General features: G+C 39.0%; 1 protein-coding gene across 3 annotated transcripts in view; it reads left to right on the forward strand.

Moving 5' to 3' along the window:
* The window catches only part of KCNIP4 (potassium voltage-gated channel interacting protein 4), a 1107243-nt gene that overhangs the window by 962140 nt on the left and 118987 nt on the right, over window positions 1-26116 (forward strand). The window contains exon 2 of one of the 3 annotated variants that reach the window (XM_021679401.1): window positions 17224-17325. The exons of the other annotated variants lie outside the window; for them this stretch is intronic. Coding sequence (XP_021535076.1) covers window positions 17224-17325 — 102 coding nt within the window. The remainder of the gene's footprint in view (window positions 1-17223; window positions 17326-26116) is intronic. 3 annotated transcript variants of the gene reach the window in all.

The following is a 26116-nucleotide window of genomic DNA, read 5'->3' on the forward strand; positions in this document are numbered from 1 at the left end:
GAACCTCAGATCTATCTTGGCTATTAAAACATTTATCAGACAAATTGTCCTGCTTGGTTCTGTGCTCATGTGATCCTGAGGTCACATGGAATTCAGTGGCTTTATTCATTCAGACAATAAGATAGGATACACAATTCCTTACCCATAAAGATGTTTTTACAAGCTTCCTATCAAATTTCAGCCTGAGACATTGTTAAAATACATTCGGATCACTATAAGGAACAGACCAGAGTCATGAAACTAAGATAAGATATCCATACAGAGAGAGTGTAATATTGTGTTCTCAGGCTATTCAAGTTTGTTGACAATGCTGCATTTGCTACTACCACCACCTTCCGCTGGTTCCCCCGTAACTTCCATCAACCACTGCCTAATATTGAAGGCCACCAAGTAAGGGCATTCTCGGCAAATTTTCAAGGCTCAGCTTTCTTTTTTTTTTTTTTTTTTAAAGATTTTATTTATTTATTTGAGAGAGAGAATGAGAGACAGAGAGCACGAGAGGGAAGAGGATCAGAGGGAGAAGCAAACTCCCTGCCGAGCAGGGAGCCCGATGTGGGACTCGATCCCGGGACTCCAGGATCATGACCCGAGCCGAAGGCAGTCGCTTAACCAACTGAGCCACCCAGGTGCCCCAAGGCTCAGCTTTCTGAATGCCCCTGTCTCCAAGTGACAGGTTTGCCAGGATCTGGTATTTCAGACTGTCCCTATGAAAATGCTAATTGTTTTTAGAAAACTTAAGTCATGATTTATTCATGAAAAAGGAGCCTCCCTTTCTTCTTTGGAATTCAACCAACATTGATTCATTCATTTAACAAATATATATTGAAGAGCCAATGCTAGGCATTGTGCATGATGAGGGGGAGACAAAGATGAATGGAACAAAAATAGTAAATATATGGCCTTGGGATTCATACAGACCAGGTTCATAGACATATTCCATTAACTTTTAGACTTCTTTTTTTTTTTTTAAGATTTTATTTATTTATTTATTTGACAGAGAGAGAAAGAGCACAAGCAGGGAGAGCAGAAGGCAGAGGGAGAAGCAGGCTCCCCGCTGAGCAGGGAGCCTGATGTGGGGCTCGATCCCAGGACTCCGGGATCATGACCTGAGCTGAAGGCAGACGCTTAACCAACTGAGCCACCCAGGCATCCCAACTTTTAGACTTCTGATCTTAAGCAAACTAAAACATCATTGAGTTCAGTTTCTTCCTTGATAAATGATTTGTATGAAGCTTATATAAGACAGTATTTATAATATGACTTTACAATGTTTGGGCCATAGCAGATTTCTAAAGTATGATGGTTTTGGGTTACTAAGCAATCCTATATTCCATCCCATGGAGATCTGGAAGAGCCAGAGAATCTGATACATTCAATAAAGTGTAAGGAATTCTGAATGATAGAGGGAGGAACAAGATCAGTCTCTGGAGTGAAGTGATTTTTTCTAAATTATTTTACCTTTCTCTCTCAAAAGTTCAACTTCTTTTCAATATAATCCTATGATCCCTGGGAAGAGAAAGCATCAAGGAGCATTTAATAAAATTAAGCATGAACAGACACCTGTAGAATTGAATTAAGTGATACTAGGATTTTCAGATTAAAATTTTAGTCCCTCTGTATTTGGGATTCACACTTGGTTAGTGTGAATTACAGAAGGATTATGTTTCATTTGAAGAACATGTTCTTAAAGACCTCAAGCAATTTAAGGTCTTAATTAGATGTTTCCATAAGGCTAAAAAGAATGGCCAGAGTTTCTGTTACAAGCTTTAAGGTATATTGCCTTGAAGCAATATCCCAGACAACTCACCACTCATTCAGTCTGCCAGCTTTGAAGTTATGAAATTTTTAACAAATGTAACAAAAATTTGAGTGTTGAATTACTTTCAAATTTGCACATAGTGTGAGACTTTACTACTTATATGATATTATTTCAAATTTGCACGCAAAATATGACTTCACTTGATGTAACTCAAAGAATTCTCTTAGGCAACATTTTGATGTGGTCAAGATAGTTACTTATAAAAAGTTATCAGACAACATCTACTAAAGTGGCATGCAATTAATTTTCTTCAGCAGGACATGGCCCTTCAGCTGCTATGATAAATTTAACACCAGATTTTCCTGGCTCAGTTTCTAATAAATAATAATCCTGAGCAGCAGACAGAGCTGCCTGTTTTCAAGGACAATATTTTACATTGTGTATCAGCCTAAAGCATTAGTTACTAAAAATTAAATTAGCAGGAAGAGCTACTCATATCCATCTTAGGGATATTGATTTGTTTTTCTTGATTTTTCTGTAGTGCTGATAGAGAAGTTAGGATTAAATTATTAGGGACTCTTTCCACTTACACTGTTTAATTAAACATGACTTCTTTTGAACCCACATTGATACAATTTGTGGATATCACTTCTACCTCAACAGGTACCATATTGTGGCTAATACATTTTGATCATTTCAATGGACTTGTTGAGTTGGAAATCTGCATTTATGTTCTTTTCTAACTGCTGAGAATGTGCAAATATCTTTTCTGCATTAAGAGATGTAGACCTGAATTTGAATCCCTACCTACTTGCTGAGGGATATAGAAGTGACCTAAAATCTCTGATGTAGTTAGGTTTAAAATTTAAAGTATAAATTAGGGATCATATCTAGCTTGCAAAATCATTGTAAGAATGAGTGGTAACATACATAAGATGCCTAGTAGTCTGTCTAGCAAGTGCAAAATAATTGGTAGTCACATGAAGATTTTTATATGAAGTCTTTTATATAAAGATCAGTGAACATCAATCACTCACTACAGTTTACATTTATTTATTCTACATATTTTTAATTGAGAAGCAATGATATGCCATATACTTAGGTACTGGGAATAAAGTAGTAAAATACAGAAAACCTGTGCCCTCAGGGAATTTACTAGCCCATGGAGACAGGCAAGCAATAAACATACAACTAAAGTACACTGTACATTAATAGTGACCGGCACTAATGATAGGGCTACAAAAAGTCCTGCTACACCTGGGAAGTCCTGGTTTATGCCAGTCGTCTTGGTATCATGATTATAGTGCTCCCTTTTTATTTTCAGTGGTGTTCCAGGTTGGACGAAAGATTTTATGGTTAACTGTTATTAGTTTTCTAGTGTTGCTATAACAAAAGACAGGTAGCTTACACAACAGAAATATATTTTCTCATTGTTCTGGAGGCTAGAAGTTTAAGGTCAAGGTGTCAACAGTTTGATCTCTCCCAAGGCCTCTCTCCTTGGCTTGCAGATGACTGCCTTCTCCCTGTGTCCTCACATGGCCTTTGCTCTGTGCTCAATGCAGCCCTGGTGTCTCTTCCTCTTCTTCTAAGAACAACCGTCAGATTGGATTAGGGCCCACCCTAATGGTCTCATTTTAAGTTGATGGTCTATTTCAAGGCTCTATCTCCAATACAGTCACATTCTGAGATCCTGTGGGTTACATCATTGACTTATGACTTCAGGGAGGACACAAGTCAACCCATGTGATAAACCAACAAACATATGGGGTGAGGTGAAGCAGGAAAGAGGAATAGGGAGTGGTTAGGTGACAGTTCAGGTTTAACTAGGATGGCCAGAAGGTGTCATCAAAATGGCCATGTTGGGGTGAAGACCTGAAGGAGGTGAGGGAATGATCTTGAAGATATTTGAGATAAGTCATTTTGGGAGCAGAGACCAGTCAGTAGCAAGTTCAGAATAAGAAGAGTAAAAGAGGAGATAAAACAGGCATAAGTTTCAGTGGGAGCACTGAGCACACTTTGCAGGCCATTATAGGGAATTTGGCTATTAGTCTCAGTGATATGGAAAGTCATCTAAAATTCAATAAATATCTGATTAGTTAATTCACTTGAAACAAGGAAGGGAAGATTCTTCCTTCTAGTTTAGTTCTTTGTGAATGCTTATCCTCAACAGAGATTTACCTAACCCTAACTACAGAATATAGAACATGTCAATTCCAGATGGGAAAAATCCACTCAACTGTAGTGTGTTGTAAATTAATTTACCTAGGATAAATATGCTTAGTGGGAATTCGCAAAAACAAAACAAAACAAAACAAAACACCAGTACTATTAAGAAGGTATCATAAGTACAGCACCATGTCTTTGATTTTGAAGGACTCCATACATAAAGGAAGTGTTCTAAGTAGAGGATGAGTATGTTGGCCATGATATAATTTGATTTTTTTCTGGCGTCCTAGCAAATTTGTTGATTGATGTCTGTGTTAGTTTCTTATGGCTTCTGTAATAAATTACTACAAACAACGAAAATGTATTCTCTCACAGTTTAGGAGACCACAAGTGTGAAATTAAGTGTGTCAACCATGTGTCAACATGGTTGGTTCATTCTGGAGTTTCTAAGGGAGATTCTATTTCATGCCTGTCTTTTAGTTTCTGGTGGTTGATGGAAATCACTAGCATTTCTTAGCTCGTAACTGCATCAATCCAATCTCTGCCTCCATCTTCATGTGGCCTTCTTTCATGTGTGTGTGTCCTTTCTCTTATAAGGACACAAGTCATTTGAATTAGGGTCCATCCTAAATCCAGCATAATCTCATCTTAACTAATTACATCTGCAAAGACTCTATTTCCAAAAAAGGTCCCATTCCGAGGTTCAGCGTGAACATGAATTTTTGAGAGACACCATTCAACCCAATACAATGTCCATATCAAAACTGTAAAACTACAGTTCTTAGGAAAACCTATCTGCATGGGATTGGTGAACAGAACAACGGTTCTTTTTTTTTTTTAAAGATTTTATTTATTTATTTGACAGAGGGAGATACAGCGAGAGAGGGAACACAAGCGGGGGGAGAGGGAGAGGGAGAAGCAGGCCTCCCGCCGAGCAGGGAGCCCGATGTGGGGCTCGATCCCAGGACCCTGGGATCATGACCTGAGCCGAAGGCAGACGCTTAACGACTGAGCCACCCAGGCGCCCCCAGAACAACGGTTCTAAATTGGGCTTCCCGGGGCGCCTGAGTGGCTCAACCAACTTAACTCTTGGTTTCAGCTCAGGTCATGATAACATGGGTTATGAGATCAAGCCTCACTATGAGCTCCATGCTCAGCTGGGAGTCTGCTTGAGATTTTCTCCATCTGCTCCTCCCCTTACTTGCATGCCCTGTCTCTCTTTCTCTCTAAAATAAATTTAAAAATTTTGGAATGTCTGGGTGGCTCAGTTGGTTAAGCATCTGCCTTTGGCTTAGGTCATGATCCCAGGGTCCTGGGATTGAGTCCCCCATCAGCTCCTTGCTCAGTGGGGAGGCTGCTTTTCCCTCTGCCTGCAGTTCCCTCTGCTTGTTCTCTCTCTCTCTCTCTCTCTCTCTCAAATAAATAAATAAAATCTAAAAAAATAAAATAAAATAAATAAAATATCATAAACAAAATAAATAAATTGGGCTTTCCATTTGAGTTAGCTGATTCACTTGGTCTGGAGTGATCAGGCATAGCAAATTTTTTAAGCCATTCTGTGATTCTAACGAGTAGCCAGGGCCAATTAATTGGTACTCACAAAATTGTAAACACTTGAGCTTCATTGCATGTCTTATCTGATTATCATCCCAAGTACCTAACACAGGGTCTGCCTTATAATATATTCAATAAATATCTATTGGTTAGATTATGAACAAATAATTTTATAGGCTAAATGCAGTTTTGAAAGAAGATTATATACAGTGACCCGAAAGAATGGGAAAGTAGTGTTTCACACTGGAAGTTATAATGGGTTTCATTGTATTTCTTCTAGCATTTGAAAGATTTTGCAGAAACAATTACTTCATTCATCTCCTACCTTCCTTGTGATTAGTAAGTGTCACATATTATTAGCCCCATTTTTCAGATGAAGAAATTGGATCTCCTAGTACAGTTTTCCCTTCAACTGCAGTATTACTTTTTAATACCGCCAGGAATTTGATAGATGTCCTACAGAAAATAGAATTAGAGGCAGCATTTCTAGTAAACGAACATAGGTCACCAAGTTTTCAGTACTATATTCAAGATAGGATGATTTGAGAAGCCTAACTGAGGGGGTGGGGAAGGAAATAAAGAATGCTGTACAGAGTGAAACAAATATACTATAGACGAAGGTTACACAGTCAGACCCAATAAGTGAAGTAGTCCAGGGATTTATTAGAGCCATCATTAGTGTAGTAGAGAAGTCAGAATGTCAGACCCAGATTGAGACAGGTGGACGTGTGCTCACATCCTGGTCCTGCCACTTCAAAGCTGCATACCCCTAATTCCCTTGCCTATAATTTGGCTATCGTATTATTATCTGCCACATGGAGTTCGTGGGAAGGTTAAATGATATAATGCTTATAAAGTTCTTGGCTCATAGAAAGTTCTTCTTATTGTTGTGTTAGAACACTGCATTTTAGGCGTTATTTATGTCGTTCTTTCCTAAGGGCAAGATCACATTCAAGTGAAATGTGGAGAACTTTCCTATTTTACTGTTAATCCTGGCATTATTCTCCCCATGATACTGGTGAGGACAAAGAGGCTCAGTGAGGTTAGGTTACTTATCTAAAGTTTCCCAAACAAAAAATGGCAAAGCTTTGATTCAAACTAGTTCTTTCTCCTTCCAAAGTGGCAAAACTTTCCGCTACAAATGTTACAATTAGTACATCCCAGATTACTTACATTTTTTTATGTTGGTAAGAATACTTAACATGAGATCTACCCCTTAACAAATTTGTAAATGCACAATGCAGTGTTGCTAACTAGAGACACTGTCATACAGCACATCTCCACAAGTCATTCATCTAGCACAGCCAAAACTTCCTACCCAGCGAACAGCATCTCCCCATTTCCGCCTTCCCCCAGCCCCTATAGGCACCATTCGCCTTTCTGCTTCTATGAATTTGACCATTTTATTTTATTTCTTTTAAAGATTTTATTTATGTATTTGAGAGAGATTGAGAGAGAGAGAGAGAGAGCACGCAAGCAGGGGGAGGAGCAGAGGGAGATGGAGCAGAAACCCTGCTGAGCAGGGAGCCCGATGCGGGGCTTGATCCCAGGACCCCGGGGTCATGACCTGAGCCGAAGGCAGACGCTTAACTGACTGAACCGCCCAGGCGCCCCAGAATTTGACTATTTTAGATCCCTTCATATAAGTAGAATCATGTAGTATTTGTTCTTCTCTGGCTTATTTCACTTGGCCCCAATGTCCTCAAGTTTCATCTATGTTGTCGTATATGACACGATTTTGTTCTGTTTGAAAGCTGAAAACTATATTGCATTAATATAATAATATTGCATTGTATACAAATACTTCCATTTTAAATTCCCGTTTCATTTTTCCTACTAATTATAGCTACTTTTATTTTTTCAATATTTTATTTATTTATTTGAGAGAGAGCATGAGCAGGGATGAGGGGCAAAGGGAGAGGGAAAAGGAGAAGCAGGCTTCCCGCCGAGCAGGGAGCCGAATGCAGGGCTCGATCCCAGGACCCCGGGATCACGACCTGAGCCAAAGACAGAAGGTTAACTGACTGAGCCACCCAGGCGCCCCTACTTATAGGTATTTTTTAAATGAAATTGCACATTTACATTATTTACTGTGTAACGAAGTAGCCATTTTGTCAGTGACTGCACATGACTCTATAGGAACAGACCACACTGGTTGCTGATATAATTTGTCATCTTAAAGCAGAACACTCTGGACACGAAAAGGAGATGCTAACAGATGGGATGTTTGGACCCTTGTAAATTGGCACTGTCCAGGACAAACCCCTACTTATAGAGAACTCCAGATAATTTCCCAACTCCCACACAGAATATCTCACCAAATAAGCAGTTTCAGTAATTTGTGCAGAGGAACGAAGGAAAATTGGGTTTCAATGATGAATTTTAAAGGAGTCCAAAGAAAACTGACACCTTTTCCATGTCATTGTTTTCTGCTAGTATTCTCTGACTCGTTCTGCCAAGAGAAGGAGGCAGTAATGTGGTCAACCACAAGCACTTAGTACTGGTTTAGAAAGCATTGTAGCTTTTGACCATCCAATTGTTTACTAATATTTGCCCAGCAATAATGTACAATAATTATCCTGTACTCAGCTGACTAAAGCTCTCTCTACATTTTTCATGAGCCATGCAGTCAACACAAAGGTAAAGAAAATTCAGTGGAATGCTGCCTTGATTGAGAGACTGAGTCAGAAGTGGGAAAGAGACAGAGAGCAGAGAAAGATAAAGTAGAGATACAAATAGAGATGTAGAAGGACAAAGAGAGAGAAACCTGGAGTGAGAGAAGCACAGAGATGGGGAGCAAGAAGGAGACAGAGAAGTAAGGAAGTGACAAAGGCTAAGGAAGAGAGGGAGAGAATGAGCTTGGGAAAACAGAGGCAGAGAGAGATACAGGAGAGAGCCTGAACAGCTGACAGACAGACTGGCACTCATTTTATGAGAAGCAGGTGTCTTCAAGTAACAGCTCTAAGTAGAGTCAAATTTACTCTACTTGCATTTAGATAATGTAGATTATTTCCAGCAAATTCAGGTACCTACTGGCTCCCTTCTTCTGGATTAACCAAAAGATAAAAGGTAACTCTTTTACAACCGGGGGAAAAAAAAACGGTCAGTTGGAAGGTCAGTGCTCTGCCTCCAAAAGTCATAAAGTTTCAAAATTAAATGTAGATATTTCCCCCTCATTTTCAGTCATTAACCCTGCTGCTGCCCTTCTTAAAGGTGAACAGTTACATCCGGGGCTGACCGCAGGACCAGTAACAGTGGGCATAGATAGCAGCCATTTTCGGTAAGAATTATCACCAGAATGTGAACCCCAAATTATCTGGGGCCTTCTTTTTTAGGAATAAATTTGGGTGAAATACAAAATGAACCGTGTGTGTCTATTTATGAGCCATAAGCTTATCTGAAAAGTAAACATGCTGGCAGCTAAGTTCACATTTGCCAATAGTCGAGAATACACTTCCTAGCCTCAACATCAAGTAACTGCTCATAAATCAGCTTGTCACTGATTCAAAGGAGGGACACACTGACGGGATCACAGTGCCACTGAAACTCCGGGTGATTTGGTCACAGCTACTGATTCCAGGGAAGACGGCATGTACATCTAGGAAGAAAAACCTTGTCCATAATTCAAAAGCACAAGATAGAAGCTGAACAGGGCTGTGAATGATAAGCACACTTCTCATTGCCGTGAAATTGCCACATCTATCACCATCGTCCTTAGTTTTTGAATTCATAGTTCAGGCCCGTCACTCACTGATGAAACCTGACATTTACATGTAGTGCCATTTCTTGGGCAAAAGGAAAAGCAGTCTGTGCAAATGACCACTGACGTATATGACTGCTGAAGTCTCGGGGGGTCACAAATATGGGCCAACCACCCTGGGCTGATGGATTTTCAGTAATGTCAGGCATTGTAAGATGAAACCTTTCCCACTGGTAAAAATGAAGGCATTTTCATTCAATTGTATCACAATGTGAAGTGGCCTATTTATTTGCACACTTACTTTTTATTCTTTTTGTATTATTTTGTTTCAGGAGTTTTGAAGGCCAGAACTCTAGTTTGGTTTAAGTTCTCCGTGCAAGGATAATGGAGTTGAATTAATTTTGATTTCTAAGGCCATAAATTTATGAACATATCATTGGACTCAGAGGTTTATACAACCAATAATTTAAGGTATTAATCTGTCCATTATAGGTGTCCATAAGTATTTACTGAATAAATTAATAAATGAGGAAGATTAATCACTCAACAAACCTACATTAGTGCCTAATATATATAATATACTGCACTAGTTGCTAATAATGCTAATAATCAAAACAGAGTAAGACACATTTTCAACTCATTTGACATGTTTGCTCAAAAGTAACTCCACTGAATCTTTCCCCAGGAACCACATTGAAAAAAACCACTCATCCCCACCCCACCTCCCAACCCACTCACCAACAGAAGTCTCTATGCCTCATCTCTGCTTTCTATCTGACAAATTTATATTTTGCTATTTATTTCTTTATTTTTAATTTTTTTATTAATATATAATGTATTATTTGTTTCAGGGGTACAGGTCTGTGATTCATCAGTCTTACACAATTCACAGTGCTCACCAGAGTACATACCCTCCCCAGTGTCCATCACCCAGCTTTTATATTTCCCTGACTGAAATGTTTGATGAACAAAAGTAGGAATTGTTGTCTGTTTTTTTTTTTTAAGATTTTATTTATTTGACAGAGAGAGACACGGTGAGAGAGGGAACACAAGCAGGCGGAGTGGGAGAGGGAGAAGCAGGCTTCTCCCAGCACCCTGGGATCATGACCTGAGCCCAAGGCAGATGCTTAATGACTGAGCCACCCAGGCGCCCAGGAATTGCTGTCTGTTTTATTCACTACATTATTCCTAGCACCTGGACTGTTGTCTAGAACATTCTAGCCACTCAGTAAATGATTTTTGAATAAATTAATGAATGCACAGAATCCTTTCTTCAGTGAATCTGATATTTAGTGAAAGAAATTGGCAAATTAAACATGAAATGCAATAGGTGTTAAAATTGATGTAGCTGGTTAGACTTCGGAGAGCAGGGACTTTCTCTTATATGACCACTGTATATCCACAGTACTACAGTAAACATTATTTAAATGTTTATAAGTGTTATGATGAATGCTTGTTTTAAATAAATGAATAAATATTTATGTGATGTAAGGTTTTTAATCTATCAAAGAATGTCTATGAGGGTAAAATGTCCTGCATACTAAGGCACTCTGTTGGTTGACTGACCTTCAACATCAATTTTCTTTTAGTATTATTGGCTGGGGAATGCAGTCAGACTCATCCTTAGCAGAGAGTCTTCGTACCCAGATATCCATTTAGAGTGTGGGGAGGAGATGGCTTCACCCACTGTGAGGAAATACACCATGCAGATTTTAAATGCATCTGCTAATTATAGACATGCAGCTAATATGTATATGTTGAGACCATCATAGAACACATATAGTCTGATTTCATGCTTTCAGCAGATATTGACTGAACACTTTTTATATAACAGGCATTATGCAAGGTAATGGGGATACAGTAGTAAATAAGAAAGATGTGGTTTTTGATTTGATGATAGGGTTGGCTATAGTCTGCTGTCTTACTGTGCTCTCTTTGCTTTTCTATTCCTCTGTACCTGACTTCTTTGGGATTAATTGAATATTTTTGGTATTCCATTTTAATCCCTCAGTTGGCTTTTCAACTGCACCTCCTCTTACTATTACTTACCTGTTTCCCTAGCATCTAGAGGTTGTAACATGTCTCCTGCCCTTATTCAGACTACTTAGAGTTAATATTGTACCACTTAGTGTAAAATGTAGTATCAGTAAAGTTCCATTTGCCTTCCCCCATCCCTTATGCTATTGTCCAATTTTATATCTATAAATGTAATGAATTCCACAATACCTTTTTTTTGTTGTTGTTTTAAACAAAGTAAATAAGATAAAATTTTATATTTATTCACATATTTTCAATTTCCAGGGCTCTTTATTTTGCTCTTTACTTCTATCTGTAGATCTTCGTATCACATCGTTTCCTTTAAGCCTGAAGAAATTCCTTCAGTATTTCTGGTAATACAGCTCTAGTTTATCTGAAAATATCTTTATTTCACTTTCCTTCTCAAAAAGCTATTTTTGGTGATTAACATAACATAATAAAAAACAAACAAACAACAATAACAACAAAAAAAACCTATTTTCACTGAATATAGAAGTCTGGGTTGAAAGTCTGTATATTCCCCCAGCACTTAGTCCATTGTTTTCTGGCCTCCATTGTTTCTGTGAGAAACCATTCTCATATTACTCTATCTCTATCTAGAATATGTCCTTTTATTCCAGATTTGGGTTTTTTAAGCTTTTTTTTTCCATTCTTTTTCAGCAATTTGACTATGGTGTGCCTATATGTGATTCATCTTGTATATATCTTGATTGTGGTTCAGTAAGTTTCCTGGATCTGTACATTAATCTTTATAACTAAATTTGGAATATTTGGGCCATTTTTTTTTGCAAACTCTTCTCTCCTGATTCATCTGTTTTTTTTTTTTGAATTGTATTCATGTTAGACTACTCTTCTTAAATTACTAAAAATCTATTTACTTTTTAATCCCTTTGATTTTTTTGATATTTTGAAACTTTACTTCTCATTTTTAGAGTTTTTATTTGGTTCCTTTTTATAGTTTCAATTTCATTGCCAAAAGTTTTCAACTGTTTAGTTACTATGACCATCTTTTTCCTTAATGTCATTTTCTACTTACTTTGATATCTGTGTCCTCCCAGGGTCTGTTTCTATTGATCATTTTTCTTCAGAACTTGATTACAGGTCACATTTTTCTGTTCCTTTACATGTCTGCTCATTTTTGATAGCTCGATGGACATTGTTACAATGCATCGTAAGTAGTTTGGATTTTGTTATCTTCTTTTCAAGTGTGTTGAGTATTGTTCTGGACGGCATTCCATAGTTACTAGCACTTCCTTTTGGTCTTACCAACTTTCGTTCTATTATTTGTTAAGATAGGTCAATTTTGGTTTTATATGTAGTCATAGGGTGTGGCCCTTACCCTAGGAAATGATCCTTACTCTGAAAACATAGCCTGTCTGAGCTTTCCAGTGAATGCCAGTGATACTTACTGCAGCAGTGTGATTTCTTCCCTTCCTTACTTTTTTTTTTTCTTTTTTTCTTCTGGGTCAGAACTTCAGCATCTCCCAGCATGACATGACTTCTGGTATTTCCATTCAATTCTCAGCCCTTCGGCAGCTTCTGCCTCCTAAGTATTATCGAGTCTGATCTTGAGCATGCGTCACTCAGCCCTTGATCAATGACTGCATTAGTCAGTGTTCTCCAGAGAAACAGAACCAATTGGAGATAGATGGATATGTAGATAAATATAGAGACAATGAAAGACTGGCTCACACTACTATTGAGGCTGAGAAGTCCCACCATCTGCCAGGAAAGTTGGTGGTATAGTTCCATTCCAAACCCAAAGGCCTGGGAATAAGGAGTGCCAATGTCTGGGGGCAGGACAAGATGGATGTCTCAATTCAGGCAGAGAACAAATTCACCCTTCCTCTGACATTTGTTCTATTCAAGCCCTCAACTTACTGGATGATGCCCACTGGCATTGGTGAAGGTGATTTTCTTCACTCAGTCTACCCATTCAAATGCTCATTTCTTCCAGAAACACCCTCACAGACATATTCATAAATGATATCTTACCAGAATATCTCGGCATCTCTTAGCCCAGCCAAGTTGACACATAAAATTAATCATCACAATGACCCACATTTAATCCTCACATAAATCCTCCCCTCTGACACACATACCAGTTCTCTCCTTTCTAACACCCTGTCCTGCAAATTCCAGTCACTCTGGGAGTCCAGAATTCTGATGTCTGTAAGCATGATCTGCACCTCTCTGAACTATGGAAATAACATGCCAACTAGGCAGAGAGATCCAGGGCATTTGTGGAACTCACCTCCTGGATTTCTTTTCCCTCAAGTACTACAGTTCTACATTTCTTGTTGTTCAGTACTTGAAAACAGTTGCTTCATATGGTTTGACCAGTATTATGGTTGCTTATAGTTGGATAACATATTCAGCAACATTTACTCTCTAAAAGCTGAATGTAGACATCTTTAATCTTATACTGCAGTAGGGAAGACATATGTCAAATATATAATTGTGTCATCAATTGTTTTAATTATATTCAGGATAATGCCATGAAAGAGAAATATAGGAAACTCTAGGAGCATATAATAGAGCTGTTCATAATCTAGCTTCATCTGTCATGTAAGGTTTTCCTCAGAAAGTGATATTGAACTGAATTCTCAAGGCAGACAGGAGTTAACCAAGCCACAAGGAGGTAAAAAAGAAAAGAAAAAAAAAGTTCAGTTAGAGGTAATAGCATCTGGAAAGGACCTGAGGTAGGAGGGAATATCACGTGCCCAAAGAACTGAAAGAAATTAATATCTAACATCTATTGAAAGTACATTATGAAATTATGAACAATCACTGTGCTAAATAAATGCTTTATATATTATCTCATTAGAGTCTAACAAATTTATGAGGTAGATACTATTACTAATTCATTCTGTTGTCGAGGAAACTGAGATTCAGAGAGATTCAATAAACTTACCCAAGGTCGTGACATACTGGGAACTGGTTCCAGGCTGTTTTACTACAGTGCTTGAACACTCAACCACTACACTTTAAGAGGAAAAGAGCAGAATTATCTGGTAGCAGAGAAAGAGAGGTGTGGACATAGAGGAAATTATGTGTAGTCTACAACCTGACTTAAGAAAGCTAAATTTCTCATTGAGGAGAAAGCACTATAAAAACAAGGTAGATTAAGGAATGCACTTGTCGTGATGAGCACTGGATGAGGTATGGAAGTTTTGAATCACTATACTGTACCCCTGAAACTAATATAACACTGAATGGTAACTATACTGGAATTAAAATAAAATAAAATACTTGCTTTTCCACATCATTTAGGGGACTTTGTTTATATCATTTTAACATTTATGATAAATCACATTCTTATTTATTTTGAAGGAAAAGACCCTAGAGAATTTGAATAATGTCTGTAGTCAAATAAATGTTGATTTGTTCATCTACCAGGAAGTAAAAACAACTTAGAAATCATATACAATTTATATTTAAATGTATTTCTAAAAGGGGCTTTAAACTGTATTTTTACAACCAATATGTTTTAGTATAAGTCCTTTTGTTTTACAAAGAAAAGACAGAAACGCAAAGAAGTTTAATAACCTGTCCAAGGTCACTCAACTTGAAATAGTAAAACAGGGACTAAAATCTGGGGCTTCTGACTCCTGATTAAAAACAGCAAACTGTCTACCTTATAGTCCAGTTCAAAAGATGCTCCAAGGAAGAACACCATTAATTATCAAATTGGGGTGGAGTCAGGGAGTGACCATTAATAGTTCTGAGTGCTTGGGAAGCAGGAAGCTCCCTCCCCTACACCCAGACCTGAGAGCCCAGCAGCTGTTATAGATAGAGTGAGCTTGGCAGTTATCAGAATTTAAGGGGAAAGGAGGAAATCAAGCAACTGGCAAATATTTCTTGAGTGTTTGCCATGTACCAATTTCAGGGGTGACTATGGAGTTTGGCTGGACATCAAGAAATCAAACCTGAAGTAAAGGAGCTGGGTACAAGGTAAAACTAAAGTCTCTCTCTTACTGCAGATAGCTGGTAGAACATTTTCTTTCCAATTCCTTATCAGAGAAGGGTCTCACCCTATTGTAGGATGTGATACCCATAACAATAGAGTGTGCAGCAGGAATAACAGAAAGATAGAGCAGAGGATGGAGGAGGCCTTTTCCTTCAGGAAGCTTGGAGATACAACAGGGAAAGTTTACCAGAAGCAAGTGTGTTTGAATTGAGTTTTAAAGGCTGCATGGACATATTGAAGTTGATCATTGGTGAAGGGCCACCAGACTGTGCATACAATGGCAGGGGGGTTGAAATGTCACAAAGAAAGAGAAGCAGAATGTCCTGCTTGGGAAGCAATAATAAAACAAAATCCTAATGTCCCAGAGGAAGTTTACAAAGGAAACAGTACTTAGATGGATGTGTCCCTCTACAAATGTACAAGGAAGAAGCCAACTAAGGAGTCTGTTTTATGTAAATCAGATTTATTTTATAAGTTTAAAAGCTTACTTAGATACTAATCAAGGAAATTAAATCAGGTCTTGTTTTGGTATTGAAAGTAAATTTATTCACTCATTTGTCAGACATTTATTGATCTCCTTTCATGTGCCAGACCATCAATTAGAACTTGGGATATCAAGTAAACAAGACATTTCACACCATATAAGTGTCAAGGGCAGAGGAGAGACTTTTGTGAGTTCCAACAAAGGTAAGAAGAATAGCCTGGTCACCGGTTGATGTTCCAGAGCAAGAGGGTGGTGGAAATGCTGTTCAGAGAGTGAGGCACGGCCAGCTCATGCCGGGATTAGGGTCTATGGTAGGAAGTGTGATTTTTTTTCCAAAGAATAGCATGAAGGTTTTAGAAGGCGTTTAAGCAGAGAAATAATATGATTTGATTTATGTATCTACTACTTCACTGTCATCCCCCACACAAAAGATCTATCAGGTTTTTACCCAGTGCACACTGATGATGGAGTGGAACAGCCCCAAAGGGAAATAGATTAGCAGGCTTGTGGTCAGAACTCCTTATAATTCCAAGGTAGGAATTATAAAGTAGAAAAGCAACACATGATACATTTGCCAGGTCCATATTATAAAGATGGAAGATGGTCTAACCTATATTGAAATTGATTCTCTTGTTATTGCCTTATATTCAAACACCTTCTGAACTAATTTGGAGGGGGAACTATATATATATATAGATATATAATATCACCATGCAAATTCGGGCTCTGGGCACTGAGTGGGCAAGTTGATGATGAGTTGGACAGTTGTGGCTCTTGACACCAACAGTTGTTTCAAGCATTTACTAACTTGCCCACCCAAGTGCTACTGATTTTCCTGGACTCCTCCCCAACCATCTGAAGTCACATATACAACTCTATGCATTCCAGGGGTTAACAGTTTGTGAACACACCTTGCTTCTTTTGGAATTATTCTGCTTGAATAATTCTGTCCATTAATGTCCACTTGTGAAAAATGCAAAGGATTGTTGCATCTCTGGGCATGTCCACTTATGTTAATGAGGCTGCATATCAAGGACATCTATTGTCTCACTTTCAGGGAAGGCAAAGGTACTAACAGGTGATTGCGGTATGACTGATTCATGCAGGGCATCTATGACCTCTGTAACCAAAGATGTGGAGCAATGAGAACAGAAAATTGTCACATGGGCCCCAACTCTGGTTTGAATATAGACATTTCAATCTAGTTAACTCTTTCAGTGATCTTCCTAACCTAAAGCTAAAAAAAAGCCACCAAATTTTACTCTTACGGCTTGAAAGACAGACTCGCGAGATTCTATTTCCACTTTCTAATGCAACATACAGAAAAGTTTTGAAAAGAAAACCTAAACAATGAGAAAAACAGAGCGGGGAGAAAAGGATTTCTTTTCTTCTCTTTTTTTTTCCTTCTGGGGTCCCAACCCTCTGCCTGTGATTGCCTGCTGAGCAGATGGCTGCATCCATACCCTGCCTGCCCAGCTTCCTGTGATAAGCCGTGCAGCATGCCCGTTTCTCTCCGCAGACAGCATTAACAGAACCCATCGCATATATTCTAGGTTTCCTCTACGCTCAGAACAGCACCAAGCGCAGCATTAAAGAGCGGCTCATGAAGCTCTTGCCCTGCTCAGCTGCCAAAACGTCGTCTCCTGCTGTTCAAAGCAAGTTTGTTTTTGTTTTTTTTTTCTCCCTCCACGCCACATGTTTGTTTCATTCCTTTAGGTCTGCATGCACTCCAGTTCTCTGCTTCTAAAGAAAAAAAATCAATATATTATATTATGCAAAACCAAGTCTGTTGATGTACTCTTGTGTACCCAAATACCCAGCGGAACTTTTGTGTGATTGTGAGGCCCTTCCTGTCTGGCAGACTGATGGCACAGTGTTAGTGACAAGAGCCTGGGCTCCAAAACATTTGGAAATTTCTGTTTGATCTGAGAGGTGAGAGTAGCCTTGAGATGACCATGGCCTAACTGGTTGGCAGGGCTGCTACACACTTCAACCTGCATCACCTTGTAGATTTCCTGACTCACATCTATGCATTTGGCTCACACCATTCAGATACTGCCAAACTTCAGAAATATCACTAGGTTAGAAAAACTACTACAAAGTGGAAACCATTTACACAAATGTGAGGGTGTTTTTTCCTTTTTTTCTTTTTAAGATTTTATTTATTTGACAGAGAGAAACACAGCGAAAGAGGGAACACAAGCAGGGGGAGTGGGAGAGGGAGAAGCAGGCTTCCCGCCGAGCAGAGAGCCTGATGCGGGGCTCGATTCCAGGACCCTGGGATCATGACCTGAGCCAAAGGCAGACGCCTAACGATTGAGCCACCCAGGCGCCCCGAGGGTGTTTTTTTCTTTGCTTACTCTTTCTCTGGGTTCTCTAGGAAAAGAGAACCCATATATACATGCATACACACATATACATGCGTAGACACATACATACATGTACATATATGTACATATATACATATACACACAAACCTGTGTATAAAGGTATTTATTTTAAAGAATTGGTTCCCATGACTGTGGGGGCTAGCGTGTCTGAAATCCTTAGGGCAGACTGGCAGGCTGGAAACTCAGGCAGGACTGGAGACTTCAGTCTTGATACGGAATTCCTTCTTTCCCAGGAAATCTGGTTTTGCCTGGCTCTTCAGCATGAGATGAGGTCCACCCACATTATCTAGGGTCATCTCCTTTACTTAGAGTCAACTGTTGGTAGATGTTAACCAGATCTGCAAAATACCCTGACAGTAACATTGAGATTAGTGTTGCTTGAAATAACTGGGTGCCTAGCTTAGCCAAGTTGACACAGAAGACTTTCACTCTCTCCACCTTCTCTTTCTCTCCAATTTTGTGACATTCTTGAGGAGTAGAAAGTAAGGGGTATCTAAAGGGCAATGCTTTATTTATTTTATAATGATGCTATATACAATTTATAATGAACATTTATAAATATCTTATGTTTACATTCTTTCTTTTTTTAAGATTTTATTTATTTATTTGAAAGACAAAGACAGAGAGACTGAGCAGAGAGGGGGAGGGAGAAGCTGACTCCCTGCCGAGCAGGGAGCCCTGCACGGGACTCAATCCCAGGACTCCAGGATCATGACCCAAGCCAAAGGCAGATGCTTAACTGACTAAGCCACCCAGGCGCCCCTGTTTACATTCTTTCATACACAATTTTTTAAAAGATTTTATTTATTTGACAGAGACAAAGCGAGGGAGGGAACACAAACAGGGGGAGTGGGAGAGGGAGAAGCAGGCTTCCCGATGAACAGGGAGCCTGATGTGGGGCTCGATCCCAGGACCCCGGGATCATGACCTGAGCCAAAGGCAGACGCTTAATGACTGAGCCACCCAGGTGCCCCCACAATTTTTTTTCAAACATCAAACCACTGTTAGAATCAGACAGAGAAGGTGGTGTTCTTTGGCAGTGACAAAACAGAGTATGAAGAATCTGGCTAGCACATTCTATGTGTGGGGCTCTAACCCATATCTTCACCAACTCTCTTTATATTCTGCCTCACCATCTTATAGGAACTGATGGGCTCAGTGTTGTAAAAAACATGAATGCCCTGAAATTTCACTAGTCTCCACAATGCAAATGGAGAAAATACAGAAAGTACCTCAAACAACCCAAGACATCCAGTCAAAAGTCCAAGGATAAAACAATAACTTATTTCAGTGGCATTGGTTAGACATAATATATCATAATAATAAGATTTAATTAATTCACTTATTCATTTGCCATAAATGTATTATATGTCAGTTCCTATTCCCATTCGGGGAGATATAGCAGTAAATAAAACAGCTTTAAAAAGGTCCTATCCTACTAGAACATTCTGTGGGGAGAGGGGACAGGACAAAATTACTTTTATTAATGACAATCTGATGGACAAAAAATTTAAATTATGGTTGAGATCCATTGCTTCAATTTTTTCCATTCACTGCACACACCATGCACACTATCTCACAAACAAAAACATAATGTGTCATCAGCAACCTAAGAGGCCATAATCCCAGAATAATGCCCCAACCCCGACCATCCACAATATTGAAGCTGCAGACGTTTTTATTGCCACTATTTGTCAGCAAATGTTTGTTATTAGAGCCATTGCTTTTCTCCTTTCAAGTCGGAGTCAAAATTGCCAATTTACCAGATATTCACTGAAAACGTAGTCATTTGTACACAGTAGACAGGTAAAATATAACTTTAAAATGGATTCCTATATTAACTTGGGAAGAACAAAATTGCTGGGTCCTATTAACACTCTTCCTGCACCAATCCCTGGTAAAGTCAGACCCCAAATAAATGGGCAGGGAGGATGCAATGAAATTTTCAACTATAAGTGTGAGGGAAAAGCCAGGATCTTTCTTGAGAGGAAAAAAATAATAATAATAAAAGATACCAAAGCATGAGCAGAATAATTCTAAAAACTGACATTTTTAGAAAAATAGGATTTCATAAAATTGGCTGATATTGAACTGATGCTAGACTTGGACTATGACCCCAAAAGTTCTGCAAATATAGCTCCCTTCCCCACTAGCCACCTGCCACAAGAACACCCCAGAAAACACATTAATTCCATTGCTGTATCAGAAGGGCATTATTCGTGCGTGGGTCCCTATCCATGATCTGGCCCTAAGGGGTCAGGCACAGGACTTAAAAAATGCTATGAGAGTTAGAGCCGGGTGCCTGGAGGGGCAGAGGACCCTAGGCCACCAGGAGAAAAAGCTTGGCCACCGAATGTCTGCATGCTGGACCACAGAGAAGAAGGGTTGGCTTGATGGGGCTTGTTCTAGGCTTGAGTGAGCTGCACAGTGGCTGAGGGAATGTTCTCCACCACATCCCATGAACTTTCAAAGCTTAGGGGCCAAAAGGTAGTTAAGAAGGGCCAATACTCATTCTAAATTCCATTCTCTTTTCCAGGAAGACAGATAAGAAAGGGCTCTTCATTCCTCAGGGCAGGAATGTGAGATTTATCAATACCATGCAAATAACAAAAGAAGAACTATTTCCTACAGAATGGCCAAAACTCCTGCTGAGTTATGGAGTGCTTAGGTTTCTAGTCAGAGCACTCGAGAGTTTGAAGAGAGCCTAAGAAGACTTGTAGCCTCACCTCACATTGGGTTCCCAGACAGACTCCTCTGTCATTACCAGGGAGATGCTCTGCTTCATCAGGGAGACACCCGTTTGGTGGTTGTCAGCTTTAAAGAGCATTCTTCCTCATGCTCTGCCCAATCAGCCTCCTTTCTAACTTCCAAGCATATTGGTCCTAGTCCAATGCTTGAGAGTAATCTGTAGCACTTGCTCCTTCCTTCACAGGACAGTGCTCTTCCTCCTCCTCCCCCTCCTTCTCCTTCAGAGCTGGGAGGGCAAGTGGTTTATTCACCAAAGTCACTTATCTTCATGACAGTAAATGTAGAAAGCATAAAAAAAGATAAGAAATCACGCACACACACACAGACCACACAACACACTCCTAATCCTAGTGTATTCCTCTACTTTGAAGTAACTGCGGATAATAAGTAACATCTTTTTCCATCAATGTGTGTGCATTAATGATCACATCTATACCAAATTTTTATCCTTTTCTTACATTGCATGCTTTCATACATATTAACCCTGCTATTAAAAATGTAAATGGAATTTTTAATGGATGCATATTATTACATTGTAAAGTGACAGTATCCTGTTTTTGACCACATTCCCTGGCTTCTGAATATTTAGATTTTTTCCCTTTTTCCCTTTTCATCCCATAATATAAATAGCACTGGGATAAACATCTCTGTGTATACATCTGTGTATGCCTTTTAGATTATTTTTTTCCCAGATTTGGAATATTGGATGAAAGCATTAAATTATGTGAATGCAAGCTTTCTCATGTATTTTAGAAAATTGTTTTTTTGAGTTGGCCTTTTAAATATTTAAACACATCATGTATATTACCTCTTGAGTTTTTTGTTACATAGATTTAATATCCTCAATATTTGGAAATTATACACATTTTATAGTCATTTGTTAAATGTAGACTTGAAATATTTCTTCTGCTGTTTGTGCTTCAAATGAAAGCATTAAAAGAAGTAGCACATGACAAAGAGTTTCTACATGAAACATTATTATAGCCAGTATTAAATTTTTGAAAATCAAACATATTACTCATCTTTAACAAAAGGAAAAATAACAAGCCCCAAATGTTTTGTGTTCAAGCATACTTCTTAACTATGAAGTTTGAGATTCTCAGGCAAATATCAAATTCTAAGTGCCTTGGAAAGATACTGGGGAACAACAAACATGGCAAACCTATGCAGTGGCCTCTGGTGGAATGGGAGTAAGAGACATGATTCAAATGTCTTCCTCCTGACATAAAACACCCCAACAAGAGTGAGAAATGGGATAGGGACTGAGGCTGGGGACACCTGCGCTGTGAATTAAGGATTAGCTTTTAAGTTTGGGCCCCTGTGCCCTGTGTAGCCTATTGCCCACTGCTCTTTGAGCACCTGACCCTAGATGCAGATAAGAGCACCAACCAGATATGGGAGCCTGGTTACCTTTACTGGATCCCACTCCCTGACTTTCTCATATCACTCATGGAAAGCTGTCCACTTGCTGAAATTAAAAACAACTTCCTTTCACTTTATGCTCCCCACCCACCATCTTACTGACCACTAAAGTCTGGTCAATTTTCTCTCTGAAATATCTTTTACATGTACTACTGTCTTGTGTGAGGGCTCTTGCTCAGACCCTCATTATCCCTTCCAAGAACTACCAAAAGAGGCAGATGGAGGCAGGGTGGGCTTTAATGTCAACCTGGCATGCATTTGAATTCCTCTTGTGCCTCCTACTAACAAAATGCCTGGAGTTATTTAATTAAATTACCTGGACCCTAAGTTTCCTTATTTGGTCATTTGTTCACATTATTTTTTTGAAAAACCATGTGTTGTCCACATGATTCTAGGCATTGGCTTTATAGTGGAGGATTAAGACCTATTAGTTCACTGTCTTCATTGAGTTTATATGGGAAGAAAGATGATAAACATAAAAACAAAGACAATCTCGGAAGGTGATGTGTATTATAAAATAAGTTAATCTGTGGCAAAGTAATGGAAACTGAATGCAGGTGGAAAATGTACTTAGTCTGGATCAGGCAAAGCATCATTGATGAGGTGACTTTTGAGACCCAAAAGCACGAGGAGGCCCATGGTATGAGGGTCTGGAGAGAAAGTTCCAAGAAAGAGGACACAACAAGAGCAAAGGCTCTAAGGAGGGAAGGAGCATAGCTTATTCATGATACAAAAAGAAAGACCATTGGGATCACCAGACAAATGGTTGGTTGTGGGATTAAACAAGATAACTTATGCAAAGTACTTAGTACATGAAACATCATGAGTATGAATATATGACAAGTTATTAACTCAGTTGAGAGTCCCAGTCAGGTTCTCAGGCCGGTGTATTATTTTCCCTGTATAATGGCTGAGGAAACTGAGGCAAAAAGAAGTTAGACAATTTTGCCAGTTAACAGAGCTGGGATTGTGACTCCAGAGCCTTCTGTCTTCATCACTTCATCAGGCTGAGCTGCACTGACCATCTCTGATATTGACTGAGGAAGCCCTTTTAGGGTGTATAATTGTAGCTCTGTTTCACACTTGGAATCACAAGTCTTCAAATTGGAAGGAAACATGGGAAAGCATTAGGTCTGGTAGTCTGCATCCAGGAAGGTAGCCTTACATCCCCATTTCACAACTGAGACAACTGGGTTCTGATAGGTTGTAATAATTTGTGTAGAATCTACAATTGAGAAGTTGGAATGAACCCACCCCCAAAATCCACTTAGTCCAATGCTAGAGATGCATTCAGTGAATGACTGCAAGATATAGGACTGTCATATCAATAGAACTCTTACTGGAAAAATTCAAGGAGAGAGTGAAGGGGGATTTCTTTTTTTTTAAAGGTTTTTTTATTTATTTGAGAGAAAGAGTGAGCAAGAGAGAGAGAGAGTACAGGAGCAGGGGCAAAGGGAGAAGGAGAAGAAGATTCTTCTGCTATGCAGGGAGCCCGATGCCAGGCCTGATCCCAGGACTCTGGGATCATGACCTGAGCTGAAGGCAGACGCTTAACCAGCTGAGCAACCCAGGCGCCCTAAGGGGAATTTCTATCTAAGCAAAAGTTCATCTTATTTTAAATGTTTTAAGTATTTAGTCTATTACAACAGCAACAACAACAACAATAGCCTATTACAAGGAATATAGCCTATTTTATATGTGAAAAAACTGAGATCTATAGAACGGAAAGGATATTTCAAAATAGCAGAGCTATTAAAAAAATCCAGGATGAGAAACTAGACTCAAGTCCAGTATTTTCCAACACTGAAATTCTGTGATTTGGTATTAGTCAGGGTTCTGGCAGGAAACACAAGGCACTCTTAAATGGGGCCATGGAAGGGAGTTTAATGAAGGGATTGTTTGCAAAGATAGGAGCGGGGATTCTAGACCCAATAAGGCTGGTGAAGCCCCCAAGACCCATAGGAGTGAAGTTATCACTTCTATAGCCATCATTACCAGAGAGGAAGAAAGCTACAGCTATACCTATAACTATCAGAGAGGGTTTCGCAGCAGGGATACTGGCCCTTGGAAGAGGAAAGCAGCCACTACAACCCAACCTCCAGCCAGGGGGGACCCCCCAAAATAAATACCATAACCCCTCTCTTCCTTCTCTCTGATCTGTTGGTGCTTCCCACTGGGCGGAGGGCAAGGAGTTGAAATAATATCCATAGAGGCCAGTCTCCAAGCCCTAGAACAGTATGTAGAAGGATAGAGGGAGGCTCTGGAGGCCAGCTGGAGGTGTTTTCCAGCTTCTCTATATCTTGGAAGCCAGGGGTTGGGGATCTACAAGACCAGTAACAATTCTCAGAATCAGTCACGCTGCTCTTCTTGGAAGATTTGTTCCCAGTTTCATGATAGGCTGACAACTGGCTGATAAATGTATGTGGATATTGAGTAGATAATTTTAGGATCAAGGAATTTAACTAGCTTTTTCATGAATGGCTTAGTATCAAGAAATCCCTAGGTACTCCACTCTAGGTGAGCACAAAAACTTTTTCTTTAAAATATAAATGTTGTCAAGTCTGTGGCTATATCTCCATGTCTCCTTATTAGATAACTGAGTAATTCATTATGTCTGTCTATGCCCCAATTATGTTATTATAAAGTAATCATTTTTCCCTATTCATTCAAAGGACATTACGGTGACCAAAAGATTACTTACTAGATAATAATCAGGAACAAATGCAAAAGATAAAATATTAAACACTTGATTTTATGTGTTTGTATTTATATACATGTTTTTATTTAAATTTGTTTCATAATATCTTCCCAGTAAATCTGAGCACTCCCATTCAATCAAAAAACTGATTCGCTAAATGAAAGCTTCATTCCAGTAGCTTTTGTTGTTGATTTGAGCAAACACAGGAGAGTGAACGCAACATAATAATTGTGGGGTTAGACGACTCCATCAGTATACTGCCTTGTATAATTGCAAAACATGATTTCCTAACTTTCACTTCAGATTTTTGGTATCAAATACAGCATAACATTTCAGTGTGTTCTGTTTTGCCCAGCAGCATTTGATTATGGAAAGTTTTAGATGTCTCTCTTGGAGAAGAAACATCAACACTTGGCTGTTGGAGGATTTGTTTTCAAAAAGTGATTTAAACAGCTAACATGCTGTCAATTAAAAATACAACAGTAAACTCCGGGAAACTTTTTAAAATATTTAACCTTCTGAGAATTACTCAACCTCATGCTAACTCTTTAGTGACTTTAGGTAAAAACCCTGACCTGGGCATATAGTCAGGAAAATCTTTGTAGGAACAGAAGCGTAACTCATGAAGGTTTGTAAACTTACTTTACAAGCAGAAAACAAGGTCCTTTAAATTCATTATATGTATGAGCCCTAAAAATGTTACATTCAAATACTCAGATGTTATTTTTATTTATTTAGCAAGCATCTAGTACTTATTATGTGGGTGGTACAGTTCTAAGTGCTTTGCACAGTTTAACTCATTATGGCTCTATAGGATAGACTCCCTTTATTATTCCCATTTTACAGAATAGGAAAATGAGGACTGAGAATCATTATCAGTAAGATGTGTGGGGGCAGGGGAAAAGGTTGACCCAGAAGTTCAGCTTCAGAATCTGTACTTCACCAGCTCTCCAGTTATGTTCAGTGTTTTGATTGGTTTTAGAGGTTTTTTTTTTTTTTTCCACTTATCTGCTCAGCATAGGACAAGCCTTGTGCAGCGCATATTGTCCAGAGAGATGGTGGTAGCCCCTTGAATGAGTTGTTTCCCCTCCCTGGACCTCCGTCTCACCATCTACAAATGAGAAGCCCAGACTGTGTCTCAAATTCTCCTTCCAGATCTAGCATTGCAGGAGCCAGTAAGATGGCACT

This window comes from Neomonachus schauinslandi, chromosome 2, assembly GCF_002201575.2.
Source record: "Neomonachus schauinslandi chromosome 2, ASM220157v2, whole genome shotgun sequence".
NCBI classification, from domain to species: Eukaryota; Metazoa; Chordata; class Mammalia; order Carnivora; family Phocidae; genus Neomonachus; species Neomonachus schauinslandi.